A 16,215-nucleotide genomic window follows, 5' to 3' on the forward strand; every position below is an offset into this window, starting at 1 on the left:
TGCCTACTTCCCACGCTGTGAAAATTACATTTAAACATGTTTAGGATTTTCTTATATAATTTCTGGTCTTTTGGGAAAGAGTTCTTCTGTCACATACTGTCTACAACCCGAAAGCGAGGCGGGCAGAAGGCACGGACATGATCATTTATCGCGTTCTTGAGAAAACTTCTGTTTTTGCTATATGGTACGGAAACCAATATTTTAAGTAGATAGGAGTTCTGGGGGGGAAGGGGGGAAGGCTGTCGAATAAGAAAACAATGTCAAACCCCGGGGCGAGGGTATGTCCGGGGGGGGGGGTTGTAATAGATGAAATTGAACCACGCATAAATAAAACAAGACTAGTGTTTAGTGTAGTAAAATAGGCACCACAGAAATAGAACAGAATTGTCACTTAAGGACGGTGCCTACTTTTGTTAGTGCGCACACGTTCTGCGCATCACGTAAGGCATGGTTAAGCGTCATGCGCGCGCTGGGGTTGACATTGACGCAATCAACTACGCTACCAAGTACACAACTAAAATGAAAGCAAAATTTCCCTACTGTGACCAAATCAAGTTTAATGAGCCTGTACTTAACCAGGAACCACAGAATAGCAGCATATCACTAACCACTAACTGTTAACGTCTTCCAGCTGAAGAACTAGCCGTTATCTGTCGAAAATTATACTGAAATCCAACTGTAAACATGAACCTGCAGATGGCGTAGTGCGCGCGAATGTTTTACTTACTGGGGAGGTGACAGGAAAAAACGTAACGGGCACCGTGAAAGTTTTCAAAAAAGATCAATAACCTTAAAAAACGCGTGGTTATCCCCACATTTTATGTTATGAAATGGAAGTGGCAAGCCTATTCAACACGTGATTAGTTTCTGGTTGTGAGCAAACGGTACTTCGACTGTCTTTTAGCTGAACCAGAGGAAGGCTGTAAGAGACGCTAAAAGCGTTGTTTCAACGTTTTTGTTAATAAAGACAAACCAAAACTGGTTTTTATGTTATCATTTACCATGTAGTTTTAAGATCTTTATAAATGTGTTTGCTTTTCTGGATGTAAAGGCGAATTCTAAGGAAATCTGTGAATAAATATCCTTTCCTTCTTTTTTTCAGAAAAATGCTGATGTCAGCATTTTTGTTGAGATTCAAGGCTAATTATCTCGAAAAAATACGTGGCTACCCTAATTTTTCTCTGTGGCACAGAAGCTTTTACTACGCATGAAGAATTTGAGGACTACCTCGACCAGATAAGCAATACTTAGAAAATAATCTCTTAATGTACCGTTCTAAATTGTCAAATTCTATGTCGTAAACACTCTGAAATTTCTTCCCTTCTATAATTTAGACGACAGGGAATTTAGCTTTGCTATTGTTAATTGGTCTAGGAATATAAATCAATTAATCGAGCTTGATCTTTACAACCTTCTACCAAATCCAGATAAAAATGATGAAGCTGACCCTGATCTAATGTTTATAAATACTCAGTCTGAATACTATGATATCCCTAAGCTTGATAATATCTTATGTAATGCTCAAGGTAAAGGTATTTCTCTTTTCCATTGTAATATTAGAAGTTTGCCAAAAAACTTGACCTTACTGAATGACATGCTGTACTCTATTGATTCAAGGCCAGACATAATTGCTGTCACAGAAACCAGATTAAATCCTAATTCGATCTCAAATGTAGACCTGTCAAATTACAATTTTTTTCATAGTGATTCACCAAAACTTGCAGGAGGCACAGCTATTTATGTCAATGATACTCTAAAAACTATCCCCAGGCCTGACTTGATAATAGATCTTTCATCAGTAGAATCCTGTTGGCTTGAAATTGACCCTGGTAACAATAAGAAGCATATTATGATTGGCTGCATTTATAAGCACCCATCTGCAAATGTGGATGAATTCACATCGATACTCAATGAATTCCTGCAAGAATTAAATATGAACAGATATGAAGTATATATATTAGGGGATATGAATATTGACCTTTTAAAATATCACACACACCTGCAAACAGGTAGATACCTTGACATGATTTATTCCCACAATCTATTACCAGCTATATAGTGATAACAAAACCCACTAGAATCACCAGTCATACTGCAACCTTAATTGATCATATTTATACAAATACAGTTAACAGGTTGATCTCAGGGGTTACAGCCGTTGATATCTCAGATCATTTACCAATTTTCTGCACAGTTGAAACATCACTTAGAAAACAAAATGGGCAACTTTACTTCAGAGACTACAGTAAGTTCAACCCTGAATCATATCTTCAAGACATCAGTGCTGTGGATTGGAATTTCATCTCTGGTAAATGTAATAATTTGCATGAAACAACAGCTAGAACTATTAATACACTCAAATTAATTGTCAATAAGCATGCACCCCTAAAACAAGTGTCTGGAAATAAACAAAAGCAATTAAGAAAACCTTGGATCTCAAAGGGAATGCTCAAATCCATTAAAACTAAACATGCTATGTACAAAACCCATTATCTATCCAATGACCCAGTCAAAATTTGTGAATTTAAAAAATACTCAAATAGATTAAACCATCTCAAAAACATTAATAAGAAAGCCTATTTTTGTAAAAAATTTGACTTGTGTAAAAATAACTTAAAGGCTACATGGAAAATAATTGGTAATTTAATTAAAAGGAAGACAAAGGGACAGACCTCACCTCAAAGAATAGTAAGGAACAACAAGACTTTCACTAGTAATGAAGATATTGCTGATCAGTTTAATAAACATTTTGTCAATGTTGGCCCAAGCTTAGCCAGCAGAATTGAAGATAGCTTTGAAAACCCTACACAATATATCCTGTCATCTCCAGCTAATAGTTCTGTTATGTCCACTGTTACAGAAACCCAGGTTTCAAACTTGTTTAAGATATTAGATAAGAATAAATCATCAATTGATATACCTAATAATTTGATAAAAATAGCAGCTGAACCCTTATCAGTACCTTTCACTCAAATCTATAATCAATCAATACAAACTGGTGTTGTACCAAATATTTTGAAAGTCTCTCAAGTTACTCCGGTTTACAAATGTGGTGATGTAACTGACCCAGGAAACTATAAGCCCATTTCAACTCTTTCACCTTTCAGTAAGGTACTTGAAAAATTAATTTATAATCAACTATACGATTTTCTGGAAAAACACAACATTCTGTGTAGATATCAGTTTGGTTTTAGGAAAGGGCACTCACCAGAGCAAGCCATTTTTGAGATCACTGACACCCTCGAACAGGCAATGTATAAAAAGCTGGTTACCTGTGGTGTTTTTTTAGATTTTTCTAAAGCATTTGATACTGTGAACCATAATATTCTTTTATCTAAACTTTACCACTATGGCATACGAGGAATAAACCTTAACTGGTTTGAAAACTATCTACATAATCGCACTCAGTTTGTTAAGATTGGTAGCATCCAATCTAGTTCTGAAACCATTACTTGTGGAATACCACAGGGATCAACTTTGGGTCCTCTTCTATTCCTGCTTTATATTAATGACTTACCTAACTGCTCAAAAAAACTATCCTTCCGTATATTTGCTGATGATACAAATATGTTTTATGCAAGTGATAATCTGCATCAGCTTGAGTATGTCATGAATGAGGAATTGAAATTAGTTTTTAAATATTGTATCATCAACAAACTATCTATAAATCTTACCAAGACTAATTACATGATAATTTCATCTACAAGACTAAGACCGTATATACATATTCCTAACATTGCACATAAAAGTCAAATTAAGTATTTAGGTATTTATATAGATCAAAATTTACAATGGGGACCGCAGATCCAGCACATTAATAATAAATTAGCAAAAAATATAGCAATTATTAATAAATTAAGATATTTTGTTGATCGTCATACATTGAAACAATTGTATTATTCTTTCATATATCCATACTTATCCTATGCTATCATAAGTTGGGGTAGTGCATGTAAAACTAATTTATGTAAAATCATAACTAAGCAGAATAAATGTGTCCGAAGCATATTCTTTGCTTATAGCAGGGAAAATGCTTCACCATATTACAATCTTTTAGGAATTCTCAAATTTGAAAATGTGTACAAATTAAAAGTGGCTCTATTTACTCATAAAATTTTAAATGACTCAACAAACATTCCAACTATATTCCATAGAACCCTTACTCAGGCATCAGAAGTCCATACCTACAATACAAGATTTGCTGCGAATTTGAATTTTCATAGGCCAAAAGTAAATAATAACTATGGGTCCTCTACTTTATCTTTTGTTACATCAAAACTTTGGGAAATTATTCGAACAGAATTTAAAAAACTGCCTTGCACTTCCTTTTATAAGCAATATAAACTATACCTTTTAAATACTCAATATTACTCTTCAGCATTATGATTTATTCATTTAACTTGTTTATTTCGAATACTTTTGTTATTCACATTTTACTTCCTTTATTGCATTGCTTCTATTAATTGATGTGTCTTGTCTTTTATTTTTGAACGTGTCAGTGACCAACACGATAGCATATGCTTCTTTGGTCACTGAGCACATTTTGTTTTGGTTTTATTATTATTATATTTTCCTTATTTTAATGAATGAATTTTTTGTAATAGTGTGTGATAGTGAAATATGTCTGTAAATAGTGTCAATTAATAAAAAATCTGAAATCTAAATCTGAAATCTGTGGATTCCAATAGCCCTCGCAAAGATCTACGTTTTCCTCGTGGTCTTATCCTGGCGCAAAAACCTTTGTATTTAGTAAGCACCGTCCTTAATACAGTGCCAAATTTAAAACCTGCTGTAAACAGTAGTATACCCGTTGCTAAAAACACTTTTAGATCATCATAGGCATAATAATTACAATACAGTTCGAAGGATTCGGGTGACCTTTTGTCAGATTGACACTACAATTCATGGTTTGGCTCTCGGATCCACATAAAGCTAGGGCTTTTTCTTGCCAGTCCTTGCTACAAAATACGTATTGGAGTGGAATGTAGCGAGGCTGAGTTCATTGATTTCCATGAATGTAGAGCCGAATATTTTCAGCACCATTTTTTGTTACCTTCTTTTTTTGCAATTATAACAAGAAAAAAACGTAAAATCCAATTGCAAAGTGTTATCAACAAACACCTGGAATTTCTTTCCAATCGAAGCTTTATACAATCGTTAATTTCCGGCTCACTAGAACAACGTCACTATAATGATTCGGCACTCTGAACCTTTTGTCATTTTTTCTCTTTTAGTCAATCGCGCTACATTACATCACGTTAGTAACGAAGAACACGTTCGTTATCCACCTTTTACTCGATTTTATCACAGAAATTTAGTTTCCATGGCAATAACTGACCAATTGCAAGCTTTAAACGATGGCTTCCCACAATTCCAAAATGCCATGGTAACTAAAGAACATAACGGTAAACAATTACGTCTCTCATATCTGTTCACCGTTCCCGAATTACCAGCCATCCATTTTGCATTATCGAATACTTGTCTCCAATCAAACATCTGCAACTGATACTTTGGGCAGTTAACGTCACTCTTCCCTGTTGTTAATAAATTAGTCCTAATTTCCTGTTTATTGAACCAAATTATTTGTTAACTGACTGACCCTGCGAGCAGAGGTCCCTTCGACCTTCCTAGAAAATTAAAGTCGCCTCCTCTTCCCGACTTCTCTAGGATGATCGAAGGAGCCTCTGCTCACAGGGTACTGTATAACTTGTAGTTAAAATAAATAATTACTGGAACAGAAAATAATTCCCAGTTATCATACTTCCAAACAACAAATCAGACACCTTACCGCGCAATCTGACCTGAAAAGTTGTCGAACAGTTTTTGTGTAGCTTACACAAAGTGTGTAGCCACGCTATGTCATGATCCAATTTATTTATTTGTCCACGATACACGAGAGTCAGTCACGTAGTCCTGTGTCGTACGGCACACTAGTCTGAGCCATTTTGGTTGTAATCGTGATTTCTAGTTTCCTTTGCTGTTAGTTTTACAGGTAAGTCGTTTTTCATTTTGAGCTTAAAGCTAAGACAGACTTGGCATGTATCCAGTGCAGGTTCTACAGGAGCTATTGTACCTTTAAAAGACAATATTCATTGCTTTGAACCGTCAGAAGTTTAAAATGTCTCCATGGGTGACCACAAATTCAAAGACAGTACCGCTTGAGTTTGAAAACAATATAAATCACAGACGCCTTCTCAAGACTTTCGGAAACAAGAGGGTAATATATTTCATCGCTTTACATTTGGATGGAATAAGTGGAACTACTTGTTTACAAATGTAAGTCATGGAAGAGGTCATTCAACGATCAGTTGACTGTAAAGCCATCGATTTGCGGAATATATTTTTACCCTTTTGAGTAAGTACGCTTCTTCGCCTCAGTTTGAGTATGAACTGTGACCTTTTCTCTTTGTGCAAATAAAATATTTAAAAGTGAAATAAATTACCATGGCACATTAGTGAATAATCTGTAGGTTGCGCTGTTTCCCAGAATTAACTGTAGGCTTTTAGCCAACGAGAAGACAGATAGTCACTACAATGTATCATAAAAACAATTATTGCACTCACGCCTGTTGGATATGAAATGATTATAGCCAACTCAATGCTACATGCCTCGTTGGCTATCCATCGTCTCATGTCCAACCTGCACTCATGGAATAACCGTTAATCATTTGCGGGCTTCATAAAAAGAGCTAGGCTTTCTTAGGAATCCACACAGCCTAGACCTATTGTGGTTATGCTTTGATATGGTGTGAGCTTGTACTTTGTGGTATAAATGAAGCTAAAATATTGATTGAATGATTGACTGATTGATTGAATGATTGACTGTTTGATTGATTGATTGATTGACTGAAAGATAATAATAATAATAATAAATAATAAATAAATATTTATATAGCGCCTATCCATGCCTGCTCTAGGCGCTGTACAATTCACCAAAATGAGCTGTACTAATCTTAATAATTAAAAATGTGCATTTAAGAAAGTAATAGAAAGTAAAAATCGCTAAGAATAATAAGTTTTCTTAAAAAGATGAGTTTTGAGTTTAGATTTAAAAGAACTTAGAGTGTCACATGAGCGGATAGAAACGGGTAGACTGTTCCAGAGTTCAGGAGCGGAAACAGCAAAAGCTCGAGAACCATATGTCTTCAGGTGAAAATTCGTGGGGTTAAGAAGTAATAAGTGTGATGATCGGAGGATTCTGGAAGGTTGGTAGTACGCAACTAGATCTTGAATGTACACAGGAGATTGTTGATGAAGAGCCTTAAAGGTAAGTAACATAATCTTGAATTTAATGCGTTCAGAAACAGGAAGCCAGTGTATTCTTTCAGTATTGGAGTGATGTGGTCGTACTTTCGGGAACAGGTGATAAGTCGGGCAGCGGCGTTTTGAACAGACTGGAGCTTTTTTAAAGCACACTTCGGTACATTGTACAAAAGAGAGTTGCAGTGGTCGAGTTTGGAAGACACAAAAGCATGGACCAGGATCTCGTTGGTTTTCGTAGATAAGAATTTCCTTATCCGGGAGATGTTGCGGAGATGATAAGAGGCTGATTTACAAATAGAACTGATATGCGGAAGCATAGTCATGGTACTGTCAACTATCACACCGATGTTTCTAGCAAATTGAGATGGCTGAATTATGTCTTGACCAAAACGGATTGGTGGTAGAGACTGCTGCGGGTTGTGTTTCGAGTATAGATAAAGAAGTTCCGTCTTGTCCTTATTCAGTTTTAGCTTGTTAAGAGACATCCACTTGTCAAGATCAGACAAACATTCCTCAATTTTTCCAACTGCATTAGTTAATTCGACGTCGTTGTTTGTTGAAAAAGAGATATATAACTGAGTATCGTCAGCGTAGAAGTGAAATTGCATTTCGTGGTACCGTAGAATGTCAGCCAGTGGTGCAGTATAAAGTAAGTACAGGATAGGCGCTAGGACCGAACCTTGGGGGACTCCACATTTAAGCTCACGAGACTGTGATTTTTTTCCATCGATTAAGGTAAATTGTGTGCGGTTTGTAAGATAGGAACGAAACCATTCAAGGGCAGTGCCACAGATTGAAAACTTGGATTTCAGTCTTGTTAGAAGAATGTCGTGATCAACAGTGTCAAAAGCAGCAGATAGATCAAGTAGCAGGAGTATAACACAGTGACGATCGTCAATGGCACGCAAAATATCATTGTGTACACGTACAAGAGCGGTTTCACAGCTATGAAATCGCTTGTAGGCTGATTGTAGCGGTTCATTAAGTTGGTTGGATTCCAAGTAGTCCTGAAGACGTACTGCAACAACTTTTTCGATGATTTTTGAAATGACCTTGAGATTTGAGATAGGCCTATAATTACAAGGATTTCGTGGTCCAAGGATGGTTTCTTGAGTAGTGGCAGTAAGACGGCGGTTTTTAGTGAAGGAGGCACATATCCAGATTCCAGGGACAAGTTTACAATCCTGCAAAGTGTGGGTAGAAGCATGTCAAAATTTTCTTTTAACAAGACGGCAGGCATAGGGTCCAGGCTACAAGACTTAGACCTACACTCCTATAACATATATCTCATCTCATCAGCTAGCACAAAAAATGGCAAATGCTTCCCAATTAACCGATTGCCAACATTTTAAAGGGCTTGCTTTGCAGCAGGAAATAATACAGTGAATGTATAATACAATGAAACAGTTAATCTTTGGCTGATTTTGCTGACTTTCACAAATAGTGTGCTAAACCCTTAAGAAAAATTCATATTTCTTATTTTGTTTTGTTTTTTAAGTTTCGTTTGGGATATATTTATCAAGGCCTGTTAATCTTTTAGTTATGGGCTGAAGCAATATGTTTCAATCACTCGCAAATTAGCAAGTACATTTACAATAAAGCAGCATCTCATTTACCATATCGTAACTACTAGTACGATAAAACTAAATAATTGGGAGCCCCACACAAGCACACTTTGTGATTCTCTGAAAATAGCACCCTATTCTCTTAAATATCTCATATTTTAACCTTCTACTATCGATCACTGACCTTTCGAGCTGAAAATTTTAGTAGTGTCTTTCATTTTTTTTTCCATGATAATTCAATTTATCCTAATTAAGTATAACTTGTAAGCCACACATGTACGCACTGCGGACCTATTTTTCATGATGACGCCGTTAGCCGTCCACGCAACATTAAGCAGCGATTGTCTTCTAATCATTTCACCTAAATATAGAATTGCCTGACAGTATTATGATTGATTTGGAGGTCAAGCTGTCTTGATCGTTGCAGTTCTTAGAATCCTTAGCTCTTTCTGTCATTATTCTAAGGAGTCACATCATGACAAGTCTATTGTCTAATTTCGTCCCATGATTGGTCAGTATTGTCAAACTACGACAAATACCACTTTATCCGATCACGCACATCCCTTCATTGTTTGAGGCATTTTCAGCTACAAACTCGATCTTCTCACCGAACCTCTAAGTTTCCGCCTTTTATTATGGATGTTAAAACCTTGCTAAACAATCTTCATGAAGAAGTATCCTGTTCTGTGTGCATGACAACATTCACTGATCCAAAAACACTGCCATGTTTACACAGTTTTTGCCTTCACTGCTTGCAGGGCATTCAACGAGCGAGTGGCCGCCAGGATATCCTAACATGCCCGGAATGTAGAAGAGAGAGCAAAGTCCCTAGTGGAAGCCTCAACGACCTGCCCACCAACTTTCGAATCAATAGTTTGCTTGATGTGTTGGCAATCAAAGAGTGTAACACCACTGGCGTACAATGTGGAAATTGTGACAAGAAGAGCTCGAAGAGTTTCTACTGCTTCCAGTGTTGCACATTCTGGTGCGAAGCCAATTGTATAAGCCTTCATAATGGCATCAAAGCCAATAAAGAACACCGAGTGTTGGCCCTCAAAGACTTTCAAGACAAAGACTTTGAGAATGTTTTAAAGCGTCCAGCATTTTGCTCAAAGAAACACCACGAGAAAGAAGAGCTGAAGTTCTTTTGCAAGGACTGTGAAGTTGCTATTTGCAACACTTGTGTTGTAACACTTCACGACGGCCATGCCAAGATAACTTTGGAAGAAGCTGCAGATGAACGGAAGTTACAAGTGAAGTCTGTGCTTGAGTCCCAAAAGCAAAAGGCGCAGCTGCAGAGAAATAAAATCGCTATGCTTGACGAAAGCTGTATTCGAATTCAAGAACAGGCTGCAACCGTAAAACGAGACGCAGAGAAATTTGCTGAAATGATGACCACACTCATCGAAGCGAAGAGGCAGCAAATATTTAAGAAAGTAGACGCTGCGGCAGAATCCTCACTCGAGCGTATTGTAATACACAAGAGTGAAATTGAGCACCAAGTGAAAATAAGCGAGACAGCAATTGAAGAAATTGAAACACTTTTAAAACGAAGCACAATCGCTGAGATTGTACAGTTAGACACAATCCTACCGGAAGAAGTGAGTCAGATGACTGAAAGTAAATTTATCTGTGACCTTGAAGTTCTTCATCAATTGATTTTCTCAGAAAACGAAACATTAATGGACAAAACAGACAATGAAGGAATCGGCTCATTCAAAATCGTTCGTAGCAAGACTAAAGCGCACCAATCAAGTGCCAAAGGAGAAGGACTCCAAGAGGCGACTGTGGAACTTGAGGCAGAATTTGTTTTGACTACAAGAAATTCTGAGGGACAACAACGTTACGAGGAGCATGACTACGTGACAGTGCAGATCAAAAATCATCAAGGACATGACTGTGCCACGAAAAAGCAACTCCAGGATAACAAAGACGGCACCTACAAGGTCGGCTATTTTCCAAAAGAAACCGGAGAATGCGAAGCATCAGTGAAAGTAAATGGCGAAGATGTTCGTGGCAGCCCGTTTGTAATTCAAGTCAAAACCAGGCGTCAACTCAGACCCGTGTCATCATTTGGACAAGAAGGTGCGTCTGTTGGAATGGTTAATGGCCCTTGGGGGGTAGCAGTAAATCATCGAGACGAGATAGCAGTAACTGACTATTTTAACCACGGGGTCCAGATCTTTAGTAGTGACGGTACCTGTTTAAGATCTTTTGGTAGAAAGGGAGGTATGCTGGGGGAATTTAACCGCCCTTGTGGGATAACGTTTGATAAAAACGGTAACATTATAGTGGTGGACTCTTTTAACCACCGTGTTCAAATGTTCAGTGAGCACGGTGAGTACCTAAGCCACTTCGGTGGCTTAGGTACTCTGGATCACCAGTTAACCTATCCCCATGGTCTGAGTTTGGACAAGGACGGAAACTTCATTGTTGCTGACAGTTATAACTATCTTGTCAAGATATTTTCCTCCAGTGGTAAGTTTTTACGCAAAATCGGCGGACATGGTATTTTCTCGTTTCCCCTTCAGTGTGTTCAACATGACAAATATCTTATAATTTCGGAATGTGATGAAAATTGTATAAAAGTTTTCGATAACAATGGAAATTTTCTGTACACATTTGGAAAGGAGGGGGAAGGGGACGGGAATTTCCACGATCTTCGTTGCTTATCAGTTACCGAGGCAGGGCAACTTCTGGTCTGTGACAGAAACAATCACAGAATCCAAATTCTTGAGCTGAATGGGAAATTCTTTGCAAAGTTTGGGACGTACGGCAGCGAGATAGGACAGTTAAGTGGACCAATTTCTGCTGCATTTCTTAGTGATGGTAGAATAGTTGTGACTGATATCGTTAACAACCGGCTTCAGATACTTGAGTAATTCATTACGCTTATCTATAACTTTGAACCTGAAGTCTCGTCGGATACACTTTTACAACCCGTATTCTTTTAGTGGAAAACTCTGCCTCAGTTTTTTCCAAGTCAGTGTCTAACAGAGGTTTAGGTCTTAAAAAAAGACAAGCAGAAAAAATAAAATAAATAAATAAATAAGAAAAAAAGGAAAAACAAAGCTCCTTCAAACTGCATTGCCACAATATTCCACGAGGATCGACACTTTGTCCTAGGCTCCCAGAAGAGCGCGAAGTCTTGGGCTCAAGGCTTCAATCCCCTGAGGATTCCAAAACCCCCGCTTTGGGACCATGCTAAACAGTTTTTTTGGTTTTATGTTATTCAGTAAAGAAGCTAAATCAAGTGCCCTTAACAAAAGATATGACCGGTCATATGAGTGTTAGCAAAAGAAAAATATTATTACAGTTTTTTCATTGACAAGTTTTAAAAGAAATGGAACTAGAATATATGATTGTTTTGGTAAATAGCAGGTAGCAAAATGGATTTAATGAGAAACTGAAGTGAAAACATGCAGGCTGCTCAATTTAAGTCTACCATCAAAAACACAAATGCAATTTTTAAATTCTCTGATTGTAGAGTATACTGCCTCAGGCTTTTAGAAACTGAGAAAGGTATTGTTTACCACACTTTATACTTTCTGATACGTAAGCTGTGCTTATTATATATTATGCAAGACTTAGACCATAATCCTGATCATTGTAGACAGCGGAAAGCTTAGTGGGAAAATAGTGAAATTAATCTTTATTATATAGTGTACGTCAAGTTTATTATATAAATGTCAATTGAGTTGATCAGTAACTGCAAATTGAATTGTATGCTAGAATTATCATTGTAGTCAATAAAAATGTAGTTGTTATATTGTTGTTCTTAAAATAAATTTTGTTGTCATTCATGATGGAGAGTTGACTGTTTTGTGTGTTTTCCTAAAATGTTTCATAAATGTTACTTCTGGTAATTTGAAGTACATGCACCAGTCGATGATTTTAATTATAATTCCCATCGCTTGTCCGCTTGACAGGGTATTTATATTGCATGGATAAATCAGATGCTGATCACTATTACTAAAACAAAGGTTTCAGTGTCGCGCGTAGGGAGTGAAGTGTAGCGCTATTGGAGACTAGTAAGAACGGGATTATATATTAAGTTGGTGAATAGGTGGAATTATCGATAGCATACGAGTAGCCTTTCCTGTTGCCAACTAACAAAGAAAAGCGGAATGTGGCAGAGCAACTCTCGACACAGTTTTCCATCAAAACTATCAGGTCACGTAGCAGACACTGACTGAATTCTAAGAATTCCTGACGCTTTCTGTAATTATTTTCAGAAGTCAACCCATGTCAGAACATCTATCTCTAATAACGCATCGTGATTGGTCAATGACAACGAAAATATTTTGATTTGCCTCATACGGTAATCGAATCCGCAAAGTTACCTGAAGGTCAAGCTAGTTGTTCTAGTTGTCATGATTCTTTTCGCCATGTGCCATCATTCCTAGATATATAACTTATATGTATTAGGGGTACCTCCTCTTAGGTGTTTGGGAAAGATGAGAACGACCGGTGAGCCCGGAAATTGAGCCTACAATTTTACCCCTGTAAAACAGTGAGTGGTCTGTTGGCAAGACTGACTACTGTGTCTCGAATTTACGTTTGCAACTAAATCGTGAGATGAAAAAGAGTAGCGACGTCAGGCCCGGGTTGTTCGAAATGTGGATAACGCTATCCACCGGATAAATTACTATCCGTTAGAGTGGTTTGTTTTGTTAACACTTATCCCCGGGCACTTATCCACTGGATAGCGATTTATCTGGTGGATAGCGTTGAATCCACCTTTCGAACAACTGGGGCCAGGTAAATAGACCTCGACGAGAGTTCAGAGGCATCAATGAAATGCAATGAATTATCGATAATCGTACATCACACAACATTTCAGACATTTACCAAGTAATCTGACCTGAGCGCTGAAAAGTTGTCTAACTGCTTTTGATTTTTAAGTGATGACGTAGTCGTCGCTTACAGCTGGCAAGCTGCATTCCTTTGGTTAAGTGACTCGGCACGTTTTTCGGACTCCGGTTATGTCGCGCACGATTTACCCCTCTCTGTGGAAGCGAAATGCACTCTCGGAGCTAGTAAGTAAGACAGACCTTTGCGGCCGACCTTTGGAGTTTGTAGGATCCGCGGAGTGCCTTTATTTTCAGCTTTTAAATGAAGATTTTGAGTGTGGATTGTGCTTTATCGTGTATCCGAAAAATTTGCTCTCACGGACAAACTCAAAATAAGAATATATCGTCCATTTCTACAACCTTAGATCGACAAGAAAGTCGCACACGCGATAGGTCAAGGGTCCACATTAAATTTACGTATTGATGAGCCTTGTCTAGGCCGGACCTTTGCCTGTCCTGAGTTGAATTAAACGAGCACTGTCAGAGCATTGTATGAGCATTGTACGAGCAGTGAATTATCTGAACTAAACTTAAGTGTGTGTCACACGCGATAGGTCAAGGGTCCACATTTACGTATTGGTGAGTCAGTGTTGTTTAGGCCTGAACTATTCGTACCTGTGGCTGAAATATTGGTAAAATTGAACTTGAATTGGAGAAGAGCATTGAAGAAGTTCGCTGTGAAACCAGTTGAGATAGCAGAAAGCAATGGAGAATAGTGTAACAAAAAGGTGAGCTACCTGAAGGTTTTGTCTTGATCAGAACTGGTTAATGGGGGGAGAGGGGAGAGGGTACTTTGGGAATTTCTGGGTGGGGATATGCCGCTGTGATCCTGGAACCCTTAGCCTATACCAGAGCTAGTTCAGCTGAACTTTGCTAACCTATACTAGAGTAAACTCCCTAAATCCTCCCATCTATTGACACTGTTGAGGCTGATCTGCGTAAATTTAAACTTGCCGGTTTGATTTTTTCATATTTTTGAGTGGCAATTTCTGGTTTCCTTACTCTAGATAAATTCTTCAACCAACCAGTCAGTTTTGTGAAAAATGATACCCTATTCTAGACCCAAACGCTCTGATTTATATACCCTATCCTAGAATAAACTGCTTGAAAACCATACCCTTCACAGCGGCACATACCTATATAGTCCATATATGGTAGTGCCCCACAAGATCATGGTTTCTTTAATGCAGTACAGAGCGGCGGTTGGGTTACGCAACATTGATTTGAAAGCCAAAGAATAATCAAGTCGTGTAAGAGGGAAGTTCTGGTCTATGCTATTGTTTATGTTTTACCTGGAGGCAATATAACTTCCAACTTTAAAAAAAGTAATTCGCTCGTGGCAAATGAAGTATTAATAATAATAATAATAACGAATATTTATACAGGATAGCCCTTCAGTGCAAGAGTACTGTTATCAAAGGGGTCCTGTTTAAATAACATAATACATGTATAAGGATTAAAACTAAAATAAGTTAAGAATGACTTCGTAAATTATTAACTACACTATACATAAAATTGATCTAAAGACTCCCTGAATGGTACCCTACTGCTAATTTGCTCGATTTTTAAAGGTAAAGAATTAAAAGCTGAAGCGCCTAAAAAGTAAAAACTTTTTCGAGCAAAGTCAAGTTTCACTTTCGGCAGAGCAATGGTGGTCCCGCTGTTCCTTGTATTAAAATCGTGGGTTAAAAAATTAAAATAATTTTTAAAAGGACTACAAACATTGCCTTTTAGGCAATCAAAAAAAAAAATAAACAAGCCTTTTTCTCAGCTTTAAAAAATTTTCAATTGTGGATAGGCGGAGTTCACAGTTCAGACATTTGGAGTTTTGCAGAATAATCCTGTGACTTATTATGGAAGGTTTTGGTTCACTTATATGTGTGTGTATCGTTTTTACATTCCTTTGTTGATTCTATTAGCTAATGATGTCGAAATGAATCCCGCATGCTGGGTCTTGTTATCGGTAAGCTGGTAAATGAGAAACCGACACCGAAAATTCGCCATCTTTGGTTTCGGGAAGGGGGAAACTTGTCCTTTGTGGCGTTCCTTTGCAGTTTCTAGGATCAGCGGAAAGAGTTTATTCGCCATCTTTGGTTTCGGGGAAAACTTATCCTTTGCGGCTGTCTTTTGCAGTTTGTAGGATCCGCGGAGTGCATATAATTTCAGCCTTTAAAGTAAATGAAGATTTTGAGTCTGGATTGTGCTTTATGTAATATCAGATAAATTTGCGGTCACGGGCAAACTCATAATACAAACACATTGTCTATACATGCAACTTTAGATCTACAAGCAAGTAGCACACACGGTAGGTCATGGGTCCACATTAAATTCACGTATTGGTAAGCGCTGTTTAGGCCGGATTTTTTGCTGTCTTGAAGTGAATTCAATTGAATGAGCACTGTCAGGGCAGTGTATGAGCACTGAAACATCTGAACTAAACTTATGTGTGAACTGAAATAAACTGTATTGGTGAAAGTTTGGATCCGCCACTGGATTCGTCTTCGGGACACCTATCACAATGTTCTTTTTACACT

At 37.7% G+C, this 16,215-nt stretch overlaps 1 protein-coding gene and 1 pseudogene across 1 annotated transcript; both read left to right on the forward strand.

The window, feature by feature from the left end:
• Window positions 1-1,291: 1,291 nt before the first annotated feature.
• On the forward strand, window positions 1,292-7,409 carry LOC149097130 (uncharacterized; annotated as a pseudogene).
• A 2,019-nt stretch (window positions 7,410-9,428) lies between these two features.
• Window positions 9,429-12,638, forward strand: LOC110041899 (E3 ubiquitin-protein ligase TRIM71-like). The gene has a single exon (XM_089280302.1). It carries the CDS (start codon window positions 9,464-9,466, stop codon window positions 11,708-11,710), a length of 2,247 nt encoding a protein of 748 aa, XP_089136428.1. The 5' UTR covers window positions 9,429-9,463; the 3' UTR covers window positions 11,711-12,638.
• The last annotated feature ends 3,577 nt before the right edge of the window (window positions 12,639-16,215 follow it).

The sequence above is a fragment of the Orbicella faveolata genome, unplaced genomic scaffold, assembly GCF_042242905.1.
Source record: "Orbicella faveolata isolate gen_17 unplaced genomic scaffold, um_ofav_v1 contig_47, whole genome shotgun sequence".
NCBI lineage: Eukaryota > Metazoa > Cnidaria > Anthozoa > Scleractinia > Merulinidae > Orbicella > Orbicella faveolata.

Bases quoted from the DNA above. Each gene is read 5' to 3' on its own strand.
- LOC110041899 (XM_089280302.1), top strand. From the start codon at position 9,464: ATGGATGTTAAAACCTTGCTAAACAATCTTCATGAAGAAGTATCCTGT.